The 13,781-nt window shown below is 30.2% G+C and overlaps 2 protein-coding genes across 2 annotated transcripts; one reads left to right on the forward strand and one right to left on the reverse strand.

Moving 5' to 3' along the window:
- The first annotated feature begins 6,004 nt into the window (after positions 1-6,004).
- Positions 6,005-8,223, forward strand: LOC123901545 (golgin subfamily A member 6-like protein 22). The gene is made up of 2 exons (XM_045951671.1): positions 6,005-6,769; positions 7,854-8,223. The coding sequence occupies exons 1-2, from the start codon at positions 6,316-6,318 to the stop codon at positions 8,093-8,095; spliced, it is 696 nt and encodes a 231-aa protein (XP_045807627.1). The 5' UTR covers positions 6,005-6,315; the 3' UTR covers positions 8,096-8,223.
- Positions 8,224-12,178: 3,955 nt separating this feature from the next.
- Positions 12,179-13,102, reverse strand: LOC123891968. The gene is made up of 2 exons (XM_045941830.1): positions 12,885-13,102; positions 12,179-12,833 (listed from the first exon to the last, which is right to left on the reverse strand). Exons 1-2 carry the CDS (start codon positions 13,100-13,102, stop codon positions 12,179-12,181), a joined length of 873 nt encoding a protein of 290 aa, XP_045797786.1.
- Positions 13,103-13,781: the final 679 nt, after the last annotated feature.

The following is a 13,781-nucleotide window of genomic DNA, read 5'->3' on the forward strand; positions in this document are numbered from 1 at the left end:
TGTTGGGCTTTCGGGCCGGCCCGATTTATTTTTTATTTTTTACTTTTAGTGCTCAAACTCAACATTATAAATAGAATCAATTCGCGCGCCCTATTTTTACTCATCCCCGACTGGTGTGGTTTGCCACGGCTCGCCAGGCCTTCGCTCAGCGAACATGACATGTTCGCTACGGCTCGCCAGGCCTTCGCTCAGCACTGGACAACAAATTTTTATTAATTGTTTTAAGTGCATTAGGGCACTTGTAACATGTGAGTAGGGTGTTCTAACATACAATTAGGTGTTTATAACCATGATTAATTGTATTTTGATGAATTGTTGATTATATTTGTGGAATATGATTATTTTGATTGTGTTGATGATGTTTGTTTAAATGTCAAAAGAAGTATATTAAGGTGTTAATTAACTTAATAAAGAAGAATATTAGAATCGTGTTATTCTAATAAAGAAGTATATCGAATTATGTTATTCGATAAAGACGTATATTAAGGTATAGTGTTATCTTAATAAAGAAGAAATGTTTGATAGTGTTCCACATTTTAAATGAAGAGCTTAATGCTATTGATTGTGAGTGAGTTCATGAAATACATACATACATGCATTCATGAATATATGTGATATTGGATATTTCAATAAAGAATGATATCGGATTATATTTATCCGATAAAGAAGGATATTAGAGGTGAGATACTCTAATAAAGAAGATGGTACCACATGCATTAGATATGTCTAGGGGACATAGCATGAAAATTATGGCATTAGATTGCATTAGGATATGTGTACATTATTTGATATTTGACATGTGACACATATGTTTGGAATTTGTGATAATTGTCTATGTGTGTTAGACTTGTTGTATGTGTTGATTGTCCGATGATTATAAATGTAATTGGCTTCAATTTCTTGAGGATTATGATTGATATTTGATTATAACTTCTTGTAGTTTATAATTATGAGATTAATGAAGTATATGCATGATGTATGAATATGCATGAATGTTGATGAAGTGTTTAAGTATAGTTTACTTACACTTGTATATTTTGAGTATGTTATCTAACTCTCTTTTATGTGTTATGTGCTGGACCGTTGGGGTCCAGATTCACAGGTTTTGTGGTTATCGATGTCGAGTCGTCGGTGAAGCTCCGCTCTGATTGTGACACAAGAAAATGGTTGTATTTAGTATATAGGGTCTTTAATGACTATTTGTATTCACTTTGGAAAATGTATCTTTATAAAGAAGATTTATTTTGTATAAAGCGAGTTTTACTAATTAATTAACTTAGTATTATTTTCATAAAGAGGAGTGTAATATCTCGAACCAACAATTTATCAATCAATTGATTTAAGTCTAGAACTTTATTTTATCCGTTGCGTCGTTTTTGAGAAAAGAAATTTTTTTAGCCATAATAAAGGCATTAATGGGTTTTGATGTTACACTACCTACAAGTTTCTCGTGCGCCCTATCTTTACTCATCCGCTACCTACGAGTATCACGCGCCCTATTTTTATTCATCCGCTACTTACGAGTTTCTCGCGCGTCGTATTTTTACTCATCCTCTACCTACGACTTTCTCGCGCGCCCTATTTTTACTCATCCGCTACTTAGGAGTTTTTCGCGCCCCCTATTTTTACTCATCCGCTACTTACGAGTTTCTCACGCGCCCTACTTTTACTCATCCGCTACTACAAGTTTCTCGCATGCCCTATTTTTATTCATCCGCTACATACGAGTTTCTCGGGTGCCTGATTTTTACTCATCCGCTACTTAAGTAGTAAAAATGTGAAATTTGAGGAAAAAACACTGTCCGCTACTTAAGTAGCGCATGATATTTGAGAAAATTGTAGGACGGCAAAAAAACTCTTATAATAAAAACTAAGTTCAATTCACCCAAATAAATTATTTATATTTATTTTTAATTTTTTTATTATAATTTATTTGGGCTTGCGTGTCGCTCGCGACCCATTCGAGCTAGCCCATATTTTAAACGGTTTTTACCGGGCCGGGCTAAAATGCCCGAAAACAATTCGGACTAAGATTTTTAAGGCCCAAACCCGGGAAAAATCGGGCTTGGCATGCCGGCCCATTCGGCTAGCCTATTTTGACAGGTATGCACTTAGGATCCAACGGTATAATAAGCAAAAATGGGCATATTTGAGTTAACTACTTCAATAGTGTGAGCGCATCCCACGGTATAATGATTGATGACACTTTGGATCTTTGTTTTGTTACTACATATTTGAGTTACTAGTAATGATTTAGACAACTCCAACAATCGCACCTTTCAATTGAATTTTCCAGTTTTTCTGTAATGTGTTTCAAAGAAACATGACTTTCAACTTTCAAGAACTTTTCAAGGGTTTCGATTTACTCTTTTTCAATTATTGTAAAACATGGAAAACAAGCTTGTTAAAAAATCTTATATTGAATGTGAGTTGGTCTGAACATCTATTAATTCCACAAAAACATTACACTTATCTCTAAAGGAGAGTCCCAAACGTCCATGAAGGATTAAAGACTTATATCCCTTTGTAATGTGTTGTACAAAACAGTAGCGAAAGTGTTTGCTAACAGACTTAAAAAAGTCCTTGACAAATGCATTTGATCTAACAATCAATCGGCGTTTGTTCCTGGAAGGTCGATCTTGATAACAAAGACTAGAGGTAAAAAAAAAGGTGATGTTTCCCTCAAGCTCGATATTAGTAAGCCTTATGTTCGGATTAATTGGTATTTTGAGAGATATGATGATAAAAATGAATTTCTCAAAAAAATGGATTAAGTGGATTATGTTATATTGTCGCCATATCTGTTTATTATTTGTGCAGAAGGATTGTCTGCACTTTATTCAAAAAGTTGAGCATAGAGGTGATCTTCATGGCATCAATATTTGTAGAAATGCACCTATTATTTATCATCTCTTGTTTGCATGTGACTATTCAGTCACCTCAATGTAATCTTAGATGTTTATAGTTTCACTTTTGACATACATTTTGGAGTTTTGACAAAATCGGTGCCAACCTATGTTTAGTTTCACTTTTGAAAGATTCAAAATTAATATAAATTTTTAAAATTGATCTTGATGTTTGAATGTTTTTTAATAGAATTGATTTTACCCTCAAAATTAATTATAACTTGAAGTTAGAATTCAGAGTTTTTGCCTATGTTATATTGATTTTTAGCCTCAAATTTATTGTTCAATGCACTTATATATAAATCTATCAAAAAATAAATCAATTTACATTCAAGTTTTGTCTAATATTCACAATCACAAGTGAATCTTTCATTATGCATAAGTTTGTTTTTATATGTCATATCATATCTCGTTTGATCCGATAGTGAAAACAAGATTGTATAAGATAAATAAATGTCTCATTTGTATACCATAAACTTAACCTTACACTCAATCTAATTTTTAAGTGTAAATCATATATCTTCCGCACGCAACTGTGTACTAATTTCTTAAGTTTTGCTGAACCCAAATGGATGAAAAACTCAATCTCACTAAGAGTTTTAACGATGTTCTGAAATCAGGGATCAAACTCAAAAACCTTAATTAAATTAGAAAAGACACGCACTATCTCATCTAAACGTTCTTAGATACTCAATCTAATTTTAATCAGAAACAATTTCACAAATCAAATTCATTGAAAATTAATTTATGTCACAAGTCACAACAAAATGAAACACACATTTATTCCCAGTTAATTTAATGAGTTAGATTTCATTGATTTTTTTTTGAATATGACTTAATTACATGTCATCTGCATTCTGCATCTTTGAGTATTATTTTTTTTCCAAACCCAACCAATTGATTTGTTTTTCTTATTAATAATATCAATTGATTTTTTCTTTTTATCTTACACCCACTTGAATTTACATTTTCAGGCTTATTCTAACATTTTCATTTGATCATAAATAGTCAACATGGGTGCATCACATACGGAAAAGGACAAAAGAAAGAGAGTTAAAATAATTGTACTATTTGTCAAAAATAAAAAAAAAAAAAATTGTACTAACAATTAAATGCCATACCAAATAGGATGAAGTGAACACAAACCAATTTATTGAAATTGGTCCATGAAGGGAAAACAAGAATGCAGGGCCATAAAACCAACAATAGTTCATGTCCTTTTCAATTAGGGAATCCAAAGGTGACAAGCACAAACAATTATTAATTATTTTTGTACTATAGGGAAATGAAGACCATGCATTGAAAATTTTGTTTTTATGAAGCCAAAAGACAATTAATAACATGCAAATTAAAATAAAGTCCCAGCATGGCTAATGCTCTATAGTTTTGAGAATATTGTTGTCACACTTTTTGATTATGCTTCCCATGACTATACCCTTGTTGTAGGCCTAATTTATCCTATAGTTTTGTATGGACCAATAGGAGTTGTATTATAATAGATATATACTTACACATGTAGACACAACTTGACAGTTGTTCCAATGCATATTTTCATTGTTTAACTGATTAATGTGTCATTTCTCTTCTAAAAAATATGTGGGGTTTAAGTGTTAGTCATGTGACTTATGGGGCAGAAGCTTATTCCATTCTTCATTAAAACAATTTTTAATCCATAATATAATCATAGGAGAAATTTTACCCTTAATTACAAATCTAAAGTATAAGCATAATTGAGTTTTCTTACTTTAATTTGATTGAAATTGACTTGGGGTTTGCATAAATTGTCATTTACTACAAAGTAGTAGTACATTTTTTCCTTCTTCCATGTCACAAATTGTCGCTAAGTACAATTATTTTCCCATTTCTTGTCCCTAAATCTATGATTTTATTTTATAAGCAAAAAATATTATTTATGATATTTATGATATCCCATTGTACTTCCTTTTTGATGTCCCATTTCTTTATCGTCAGCCGTCTCCCATCAACCATTGTGAAATCGATGGTCTTTATCATCGGTCGTCCGCCATCAACCATCACAAATTCATAAATAGTGGGGTATCAAATGTATTCATTTAATGGATTTACACTTATAAGTACTAATTTTATATAAACTCCAACTAAACATCACGAGAATTAGTTATATATATGTGAACTAATCCATGTGCCAAATATTGAAGTTACTGTGCAGGGATGCTGTTGTACAATTATGCATTATTTGTAGAGAAAACTAGGTGTTGGGGTAGGAATAGGACAAATTGGATTTAGTCTATAAATATTGACAAATAATTGGACCACTTATAGAAAATACTCGTTTCTCCCAAATTCTAATTCATTTTAAAAATTTCGCATAAAATAAAAATATAGTTAACTTTTTTTTCCAATTAAAATATAGTTTGGCACCAAAAGCAATAGTTAATTTTAAATAATAAAAAGAAATTATGAGTGTCAACAATAAATTAGTCTCAATAATAAAAAATTTGGGTCACTTAAGTAGTTACGTGGTTGCATATGAAAAATATTAGGTTGAGATAGAAGAAAACATGTTGTGTATTCTTGCAGGTTTTCATGATAGAAATTAACCACCGTTAAATGGTAGTGAAAACTTTCTGCTATAACATTGGAGAGAGAAATTAAAAGAGTAAATGTTAAAGGGTATGATAGAAAGAAAAAATATAAATGTCTAATTGGTATTTTAAAGTGATTTATAATTTATATCAATTTGTTTTGCAAAGTAAATCATAATTTCAAATGTGAGTATTTGCATATGTAGAATATGTGAAAATTAATGTGAATTCTCATTTACTTCATAAAATATATTGAGAATCAATTTATTGACATCACAAAAGAGAGAAACATAAGATATATTTTTCAGTGATATTTTAAATAGGAGCTAAGAAATATAATATTTAACTTTTTATTTATTGAGAGTGAATAGATTATATTCAAAAGAGTTAGCAGCGTAACTTATTGCCCTTATCTCTTTAACTTATGTATAATTATATAGGAGATTTATTCATAAAATAAAATTTTTTATAGGTGATAAATTTGCAGTATATATTTGTAGCCAGCATATTTGTAGCCATATCATTTAGTGTCCTATCCTATCTTTATGTCTAGTTTAAAATCCTAGCTAGTGAGTGGGTATTCACTAGCCTCATTTTCACCATCTTCCATTATTGAATTTATTGAATTTACTATAAAGTACAACTATGGCCCTTATCTAACTTCATAAAATAGCCAGAAATTCTTAAAGGTGTTATTCCTATCAATGTCAGAGAGAGCCTAACTTTTACATAACTTTAGTTCCATTATAACTTTAGTTCCATTATTATTAATTATTATTATCTTTTCATCTCTCATCACTATAAGAACAAACCACAACACTTGTCATAAGTTGCTAATTTGAAACATGGGAGGAAGTGTTAGTGTTAGCAAAAACAATGAGAAAAAATGTTCACAAAAATATGTAATGAATTTGAAAGAGAAAGTGAGAATTCTACAAGATGAAATAAAGGAGATTATGTGTGAGAGAGAGAAAGAAAGTAGAAACTATGAAAGAGAGATTATGGTATTTACTTTTAAGGAGGTAGATTGGAAACAAGAGATGAAGAGAATGAGAGAGGAAGTGAAGGAGTTGAAAGAAATGGTGGGAGAGAAAGAAAAAAAGATAAAAGAGATGGAAGAGGTTGGATTAATGGTAGAGAAGAATTGTGAGACTGAGTGGGAACTAATGGGGACTAAGCTTTTGATTCAAGAGATGAAGGAAGAGAGAACAAGAAGAGATGAAGCTGTTGAGAAGTGGAAACAACTTTATCTTGCTATTAAGAATGAGTTAGATGACCTCATTCAAAGAACTTATGATGGTAAGCAAATCTTAATTTTTGTTGTTAGTATTTAGGATCTTTTGAATTGGTTTATTCGAACTTATTTATATTAGACTGTTTGAGAAAACTTATGAAGATAATTTGTTATATGTTTATAAGTTGTTTTTAGCTTATTTTTATAAATTTTTTAGGGTAACTTACGAAAACACTTAACTTTCGACAAAAAATAACTTGTATATAAAAAGTTATATGATAAGCACTTATATGTTATAATAACTTAATTAAACTAATTATTCAAATAGTTAATCTTTGTCTCTTTTGTGATTGCCTTAGTCTATCAATGTCCTTTGAAAAGTAGTGTGTTGAAAAGTAGTGTGTGGGTGGAAGGTGGGGTTAAAATCATCACACACTACTTTTTTAAATAAGCTAATTAAAATATGAGGTTCTAACTCATAATATCAAGTATTCTACCCAAATCTTTTATCATTAGATTAAATTTCATTATTAGATTAAATTTAGTGGCATAAATAAGTTAATTGAGATGTTACAATAGTTTTGTGAATTATTGATGTTACAATAGTTGTGTGAATAATTTCACTTTATACTCCATTAATTTCTATGTTGTTTAACTAGGCCAAAAAAAATGATATGTTGTTTGTACATGTTATCATGAAGAAATAGACTTTTCATAGTATTGTGCATATCATCATTTACAATAGTAAAGAAATATCTTTTTAGTATTTTGTTTTTTAAAAGAGTCAATATTAGTAATTATTATTTTCCTCGTGAGCTTAGCTTAGTTGGTAAGCGATATCGCATTTTATATCCAGGGGTCGAGGTTCGAACCTTGTACACTCCACTTATCCATCTTAAAAATGTGGAATTTCTAACCACTAGACTGACAGACAAAAAAAAAGTAATTAATATATGTATTGTCAATTTTTATTAAGGGTAAAACTTAAACTCGCAACCTCCTTATCATTTCACTCTCTCATTCGCCCAAACCATCAAGTCATGTTTTAATCTCCCTATAATTACGTGAGATTTTTTAAACTAGGTACAGATATAATATGACATTTTTTATTTACTTGAGCTTATTTAACTCTTGGAAATATATTTACAGGGGATGGTTTGTATTGGAAAGCAGAGGAAAATGGCATCCAAATTGAAAATTTGAAGAAGGAATTGCAAGAGAAAGAAGAAAGCATCAAATCTTTAAAAGCTCAATTAGTTTCAGTTGAAAAAGAAAGGTACAAAAAGGAGAGGGAATTTGATTTGTTTAGGCAAAGTTTGAGGATCATGAATGGAAAGAAGAATTCAATTCAAACTAAAGAGAAGCATTTGAAAATCAAATTGGGAAAATAAATTGCAAATATTGGTGCAGAATGACTTAAATTGCACATCCAAAATTACACAATTTGGTTGAATAGGTATTATTATTGTATATGAGTTGATTACTTTGTATTTTACACAAGTAAAACCACTTATTTTCATTTTAGTTTATTTTTACCCTCTTTTCTGTAGAAAATAAGCAAGGCACAATACTATGATTTGAACCTTGAAAAAGATACTACAAAATACTCTCACAGTTTCTAGTTATAAGTAAAATTGGAATTAAAAATGCGAACGACCTGTTTTACTTGTAATCAGAAATGGAGGTAGTAACCAATCGTTAGTTGATCCAGTAGTGATTGGCGCTGGACTTGGTAGAGAGGACAACAATTCGATCCCCACAACTGCGGTCGCGAGAGAGCTGGATCCACTTAATGCCAGAACTGATCCCCGAATCAGATTAGGCGGTCAGAGGATCGAATATATACTGTGGTGATAATAAAATAAAATCGAGGGAGTATGAAGATTAGAATTTTTTTTTCTGTTGGACTGCCTTATATAGAGTTACCAAATATGCCATCTATGGATTATTAGTGAATGAAAGAAAGAATATGGTTTTATTATAACAACTATTATCAAAGAAATTGTCATATATGGATTAGTGATTTAAACAACTATATCTTAAGAAATTGCTCTATTATTTGTTTGATACATCTATCTATTATCAATGGTAAAACATGACTTGGTAAAACATTGTTGAGAGAATGCATCACATTGGCTTTCTTGTATTTTATAGATGTTATGCCATTGAATCATAGAGAATGCATCACATTGATTCTATTACTGCAATTTTGGGCAAAGCAAGACGGGACATCCCATGGTTGTTGTTGCATTTTTGAGTGTGTGCTACAGTGATATATCCAAGGTTAGGGAAGATACCATGATGTACTCTATATTGCTGCCAAAAAAAAAAAATCTTATATTATGGTGAATTTGTTAATAAATTTTTTTGTTGCTACTAAAAAAAATCAAGGGTATTGTTAATATTATGAAAAGTCCACACCAAAACTCATGTATTCTCTTTATATATAGGATAGATAACAAGAACATATAAATAATTAAATTTGATAAAAAAAATATAAATTTTTTTGGTCTGTAATACAAAACTTAAATAATTATATAAAAAAAATAATGAAATATTTTGGTCTTTCCACTGCAGAACGAAACACATACTTACACACACGACATAAGAAGGAACACGTATCTCAGTGCTTAAATGATCGTCTTGTAACTTTTATAAAAAGAGATGTTCTTAAAATAATTAACAATGATGTTATTTTAACTCATTTTCAAGAAATAGATAGTAGATTTTTTTCATTGTAGATGTATTACACTAAACAATATTATTTCTTATTTTCAGGATAATTTAGTTCATAGTATCTTTAATTTTAGCCACATTGATATTTGATGTCTAGATCCGTCCCTGGTGGGGAGGGTTGCCACCTAGCCAATGAATGGTTTGGTTCCCTAAGATTGTGTCCTTTCACACAAACGAATATATAAATAGTATACTACCCTACCAATGGTGAATGATTAATTATTTCATTCTACCATAAAAGACTACAATAACTCAATAAGAGTGAAAAATGACCCTTAATGGCTCAAAGGGTTTTGAGAAAGAGGCTTAAATATATACTAGTAGATAGTAGATAGTAGATAGAAACTACTATACCCCAATCTGTTATAGTTGGACGGTTTCTTAGTGCATTATTTTTCAATGCATGACTCAAATTTTGAATCTTACTTTTAAGGTTAAATATTTTATGTAATCCTTTAAGTTTGACTTTAGTAACATTTTTATTTTGTATTTTATTTTTATTTTAAAGTGGTCTTTCAAGTTTTGTTTTTGTAATAAATTGGTCATTTCATAAAATATATTCACCATTACTTATTTTTATTTCAATTCCATAAAAAGAGTTTATGTGATCATATTTGTATAATGTTGAGTGGAAATTTGAAAAAGTGCTTATGACACCAAACATGATTACTTACCCTCGTTTTTTTCTTCTTCTTTCAGAATTTAAACTTAATTTGACAAATAAAAATATCATCAACATTTTAAATTCAAGTAATCGATTGATTTTATTTCAAATAAATATTGAATAATACACCTATGAACCTTAGTATTGAGTGTAGTGAATTTGGACTCGCCACTTTAGCATTAAATGGTTACATAAACATCTTTTAACGGAGTTTTTTTTTTTTTTTGAAGAAAATCTTTTAACGGAGTTAAAAAAAATGAAAAAAAAATTATGCAAATTGTAACACCTCGATTTTTCGTTAGGGTTATTTTTATTATTATTTTATTTTTATTTAATTACGTGGTGTGTGCTTATGTGTTTAATTATGTGTTTATGTGTAAATTAGGATTTTACTTAATTGGGCTAGGTATGTAGCGGGTGTTGGCCCATTAGTGAGGGGGTGTGTATAGTAGGCCCATTAGTGTGAGGGTTAAAGTTGGAATTTTGCTTGGTAAGTGGAAAACCTAGACTAGAGGTATTTAAGGTAGGGGTGTACGTGGGCTGAATTGGGTTGGGTTTGACCAAAACCAAAACCCGAACCACATAGGATATTCCGGATTGGGTCGAGGAAAATAACCACCCGTTATAACATTGGGCCGGGTTGGGTAAATCCACTAATTTCCGGGTTGGATTGGGTTGGGTAGTGGGTTACCCAAATTATTTTTCTATTTTTTTATATTAAATATTTAAATGTCGAATCATCATGTTTTTTAATAAAAATAGCTCAACCATTGTATTTTATTGAAAAATAGTGTAACTTTTTTCACTATAAAAAATAATCACCTATTTTTCGTGTAAACCCACTAATTTACGGGTTAGATAGTTTGCTACCCAAATAATTTTTTTTTGTTTTTTTAATATCAAATGACTAAACGATGAATTATAATATACGTTTATGAAAATTATTCAAGCTTCTCATTTTATTTTTTAAATAGTGCGATAAATTATTATATTTGTTTATGAAAATTATTCAATCTTTCTATTTTCTTAAAAAATAGTATAACTTATTTTCAATATAAAAATATTTAATGATCAAATGGAAAAATCGTTAGTATTTTCATAAAAAATATTTTAAAAAACATAGCACTAGTGGGTAAGTGAGTTTTTTGGGTTGGGTCCGGTTTACCCGGAACCCGACTTTTTTTATGGGTTTTTCATTTTTGAAATCCGTATCCACCCACTTGCCCGACCCAACCCACTTTTTTTGGTTGGATTGGGTGGGTTTGACCGGGTCAACCGGATTTGCCCAATCCATGTACACCCCTAATTTAAGGGTAAATTAATTATATTTGTGAGTTAAGCAACTTAGGGATGAAATCACTCATCACTCATTAGAGTAAGAAGTGTTATAAAATTGAGTTGACACACTTTATAAAATGCTCTTAGAAAGTTGGAGAAAATGAAGTAATAAGGAATGGATAGAAAATAACACATCAATTTTTTATAACAATTTCTTTTCTTCATTCAAATCTTTTTCCAAACTTATCTTTTAAGACAAAACAATTTCTCATTATTTAATATGAAGAAATATTGATTTATAGAGTAAATGGTTGACTTTTTTATTTGGTTTAAATGGAAAATAGTTCATGATGTGTCAGTTAAAAATTGGACGTTGTATGTACCAAAAAAAAAAACATTGGACGTTGTAATCAAAAGACAAAGTTTAAATTCCATATGAGATAATAGTCGATAGTTCATAAATTTAGAGGTAAAATTTTATTTTTAAGGTACAAAATTTACTTGCATTGCACATGTTTGGAAGTGAAGAATCATGACAAAAATTCAAACAATGGTAATCTATATCTATACTTGAAAAATAAGTACTTATAATGGAGACATAAATTTGATTATTTTATGAAACAAACTACATATATAATGATAAAGCACTACATCAACATATGATGTAAGTACCCAAAGATATGCAGAAAATAAATAAACAACAAAACAATAAAAAGGAAAATGAACTATAGAGTGACCATGAAAACATGATGTTTAAAAAATGTGCCCAATGTGTTTTTTAAGCTAGGCACAAATCTTATAGGGTGAGATTCAAGTTTAGTGCCTCTGAGGTTGATTGAGTTGGTGGTGAAGAAATGTTGTGATTTATTTGAATTTGGTCGCCTCCAATAGGATCGGTATGAGACAACAATGGAAGAGTTTGAGAACGAAACTGAGCATTGAAATTTCTTTCTGTACTCTCAGCAATTGAAGGGGTTTGATTATCTTGAGCAAAAAGTCTCAAACCCATAGTGTTTGACCTTTGCGGAATTTGCAATGCAACATGTTGACCTCCACCCCTAAAGTCAGTCATCCCAAATTGTGGTATTGTGAGGGATGAATTTGGAATTTGCAACCCTCCATAGCCATTAGAAGGAGAACCAATGGCCCAAGAAGGCATGATATTGTTAATATGGGAGCTAATTGGATAGTTCAAGTTAGCACTATGTAAATATGAATACCCTTGATAGGGAATAGGGCTTGGAAATTGATAAGGGTATAGTTGATTACTATAGCTAAACCTTAGGGTTTGATTCATTTCCTCCACCTTTCTCCTTTCTTCTTCCATTTTTTTGGAGGCACGCTCACGCTTATGAGCGTTTTGGTGTCCTCCAAGTGATTGAGAAGTGGAGAATTTCTTGTCACAATAATGACAAAGGAATTCCCTCACTTGTTGCTCAGGTAAAGGTTCACTGGTAACATTTTGGGGTAAAGGTTCATCAGTAGCATTCTGAGATAAAGACTCGGCAGCGTTTTTATATGAACTTGAATGTTCACCAATCTCTAAGGATTTGATAGTGGACTTGGTGTGAATGCCAAGCCTCAGAGTAAGTAAATCCTTAACATCGGATTCAGAGGTTTGTGGAATTACCTTTGACTTCTCATGCTTTGGCTCTAAATCCTCCATTTTGCGCTTGAGGTTTTTTTTGTCATCATTTTCGATGAAAATTTTCTCAGACATTTTTAAAATCCCAAATTTTAAACTTTTCAATGAAAAAACAAACTTGTGTAGATTTCTTAATTGCCGGAGAGCAGTATTTATCGTTGGATGAATTACTCGTGAATGAAAATTATATGCAAGTGAAAAAAATTATAGTCAATATGATAGAAAACTTTTAAGGAAAATAGTCAAATACCACTATTTTGTTATGGTCAAACATGTATATAAAGATTATTATATATTGACTATTAACTATTCTGTTTTATATTAAATATATGTCCGAAGACTATGTTATATTGAAAAAACAAATATATCGTCAAAGTTAATTACATTTTTTTCCTTTTTTTTTCAATGATAAACTATTATATTCTTTATTTATTAATTAAACTTTGAATTTTGATACTATAGTCTAAGTTATTTGTGTTAAAATCTTAAATTTTAATACTATATTTGAAGTTTTTCATATGAATTTCAGTGTTTATATTTTAAATAGAAAAATTTAGTCTTAAGTTTTAAAAAATTTATGAAATAGAATGTCATTTAATTATATATTTTTTTGGAGAATTTTTTAAACAATTATATCTAATGACCCTTTGACCCAAACAGTTACATCTAATAAACAGTTCTAACTTTTACTTTCAGTCTTATTTCCTAAATTCATTCTAATCACTTTGTTACACAATTCCTGTGGAGAAGATCT

Source organism: Trifolium pratense, linkage group LG1 (assembly GCF_020283565.1).
Source record: "Trifolium pratense cultivar HEN17-A07 linkage group LG1, ARS_RC_1.1, whole genome shotgun sequence".
Classification (NCBI taxonomy): domain Eukaryota; kingdom Viridiplantae; phylum Streptophyta; class Magnoliopsida; order Fabales; family Fabaceae; genus Trifolium; species Trifolium pratense.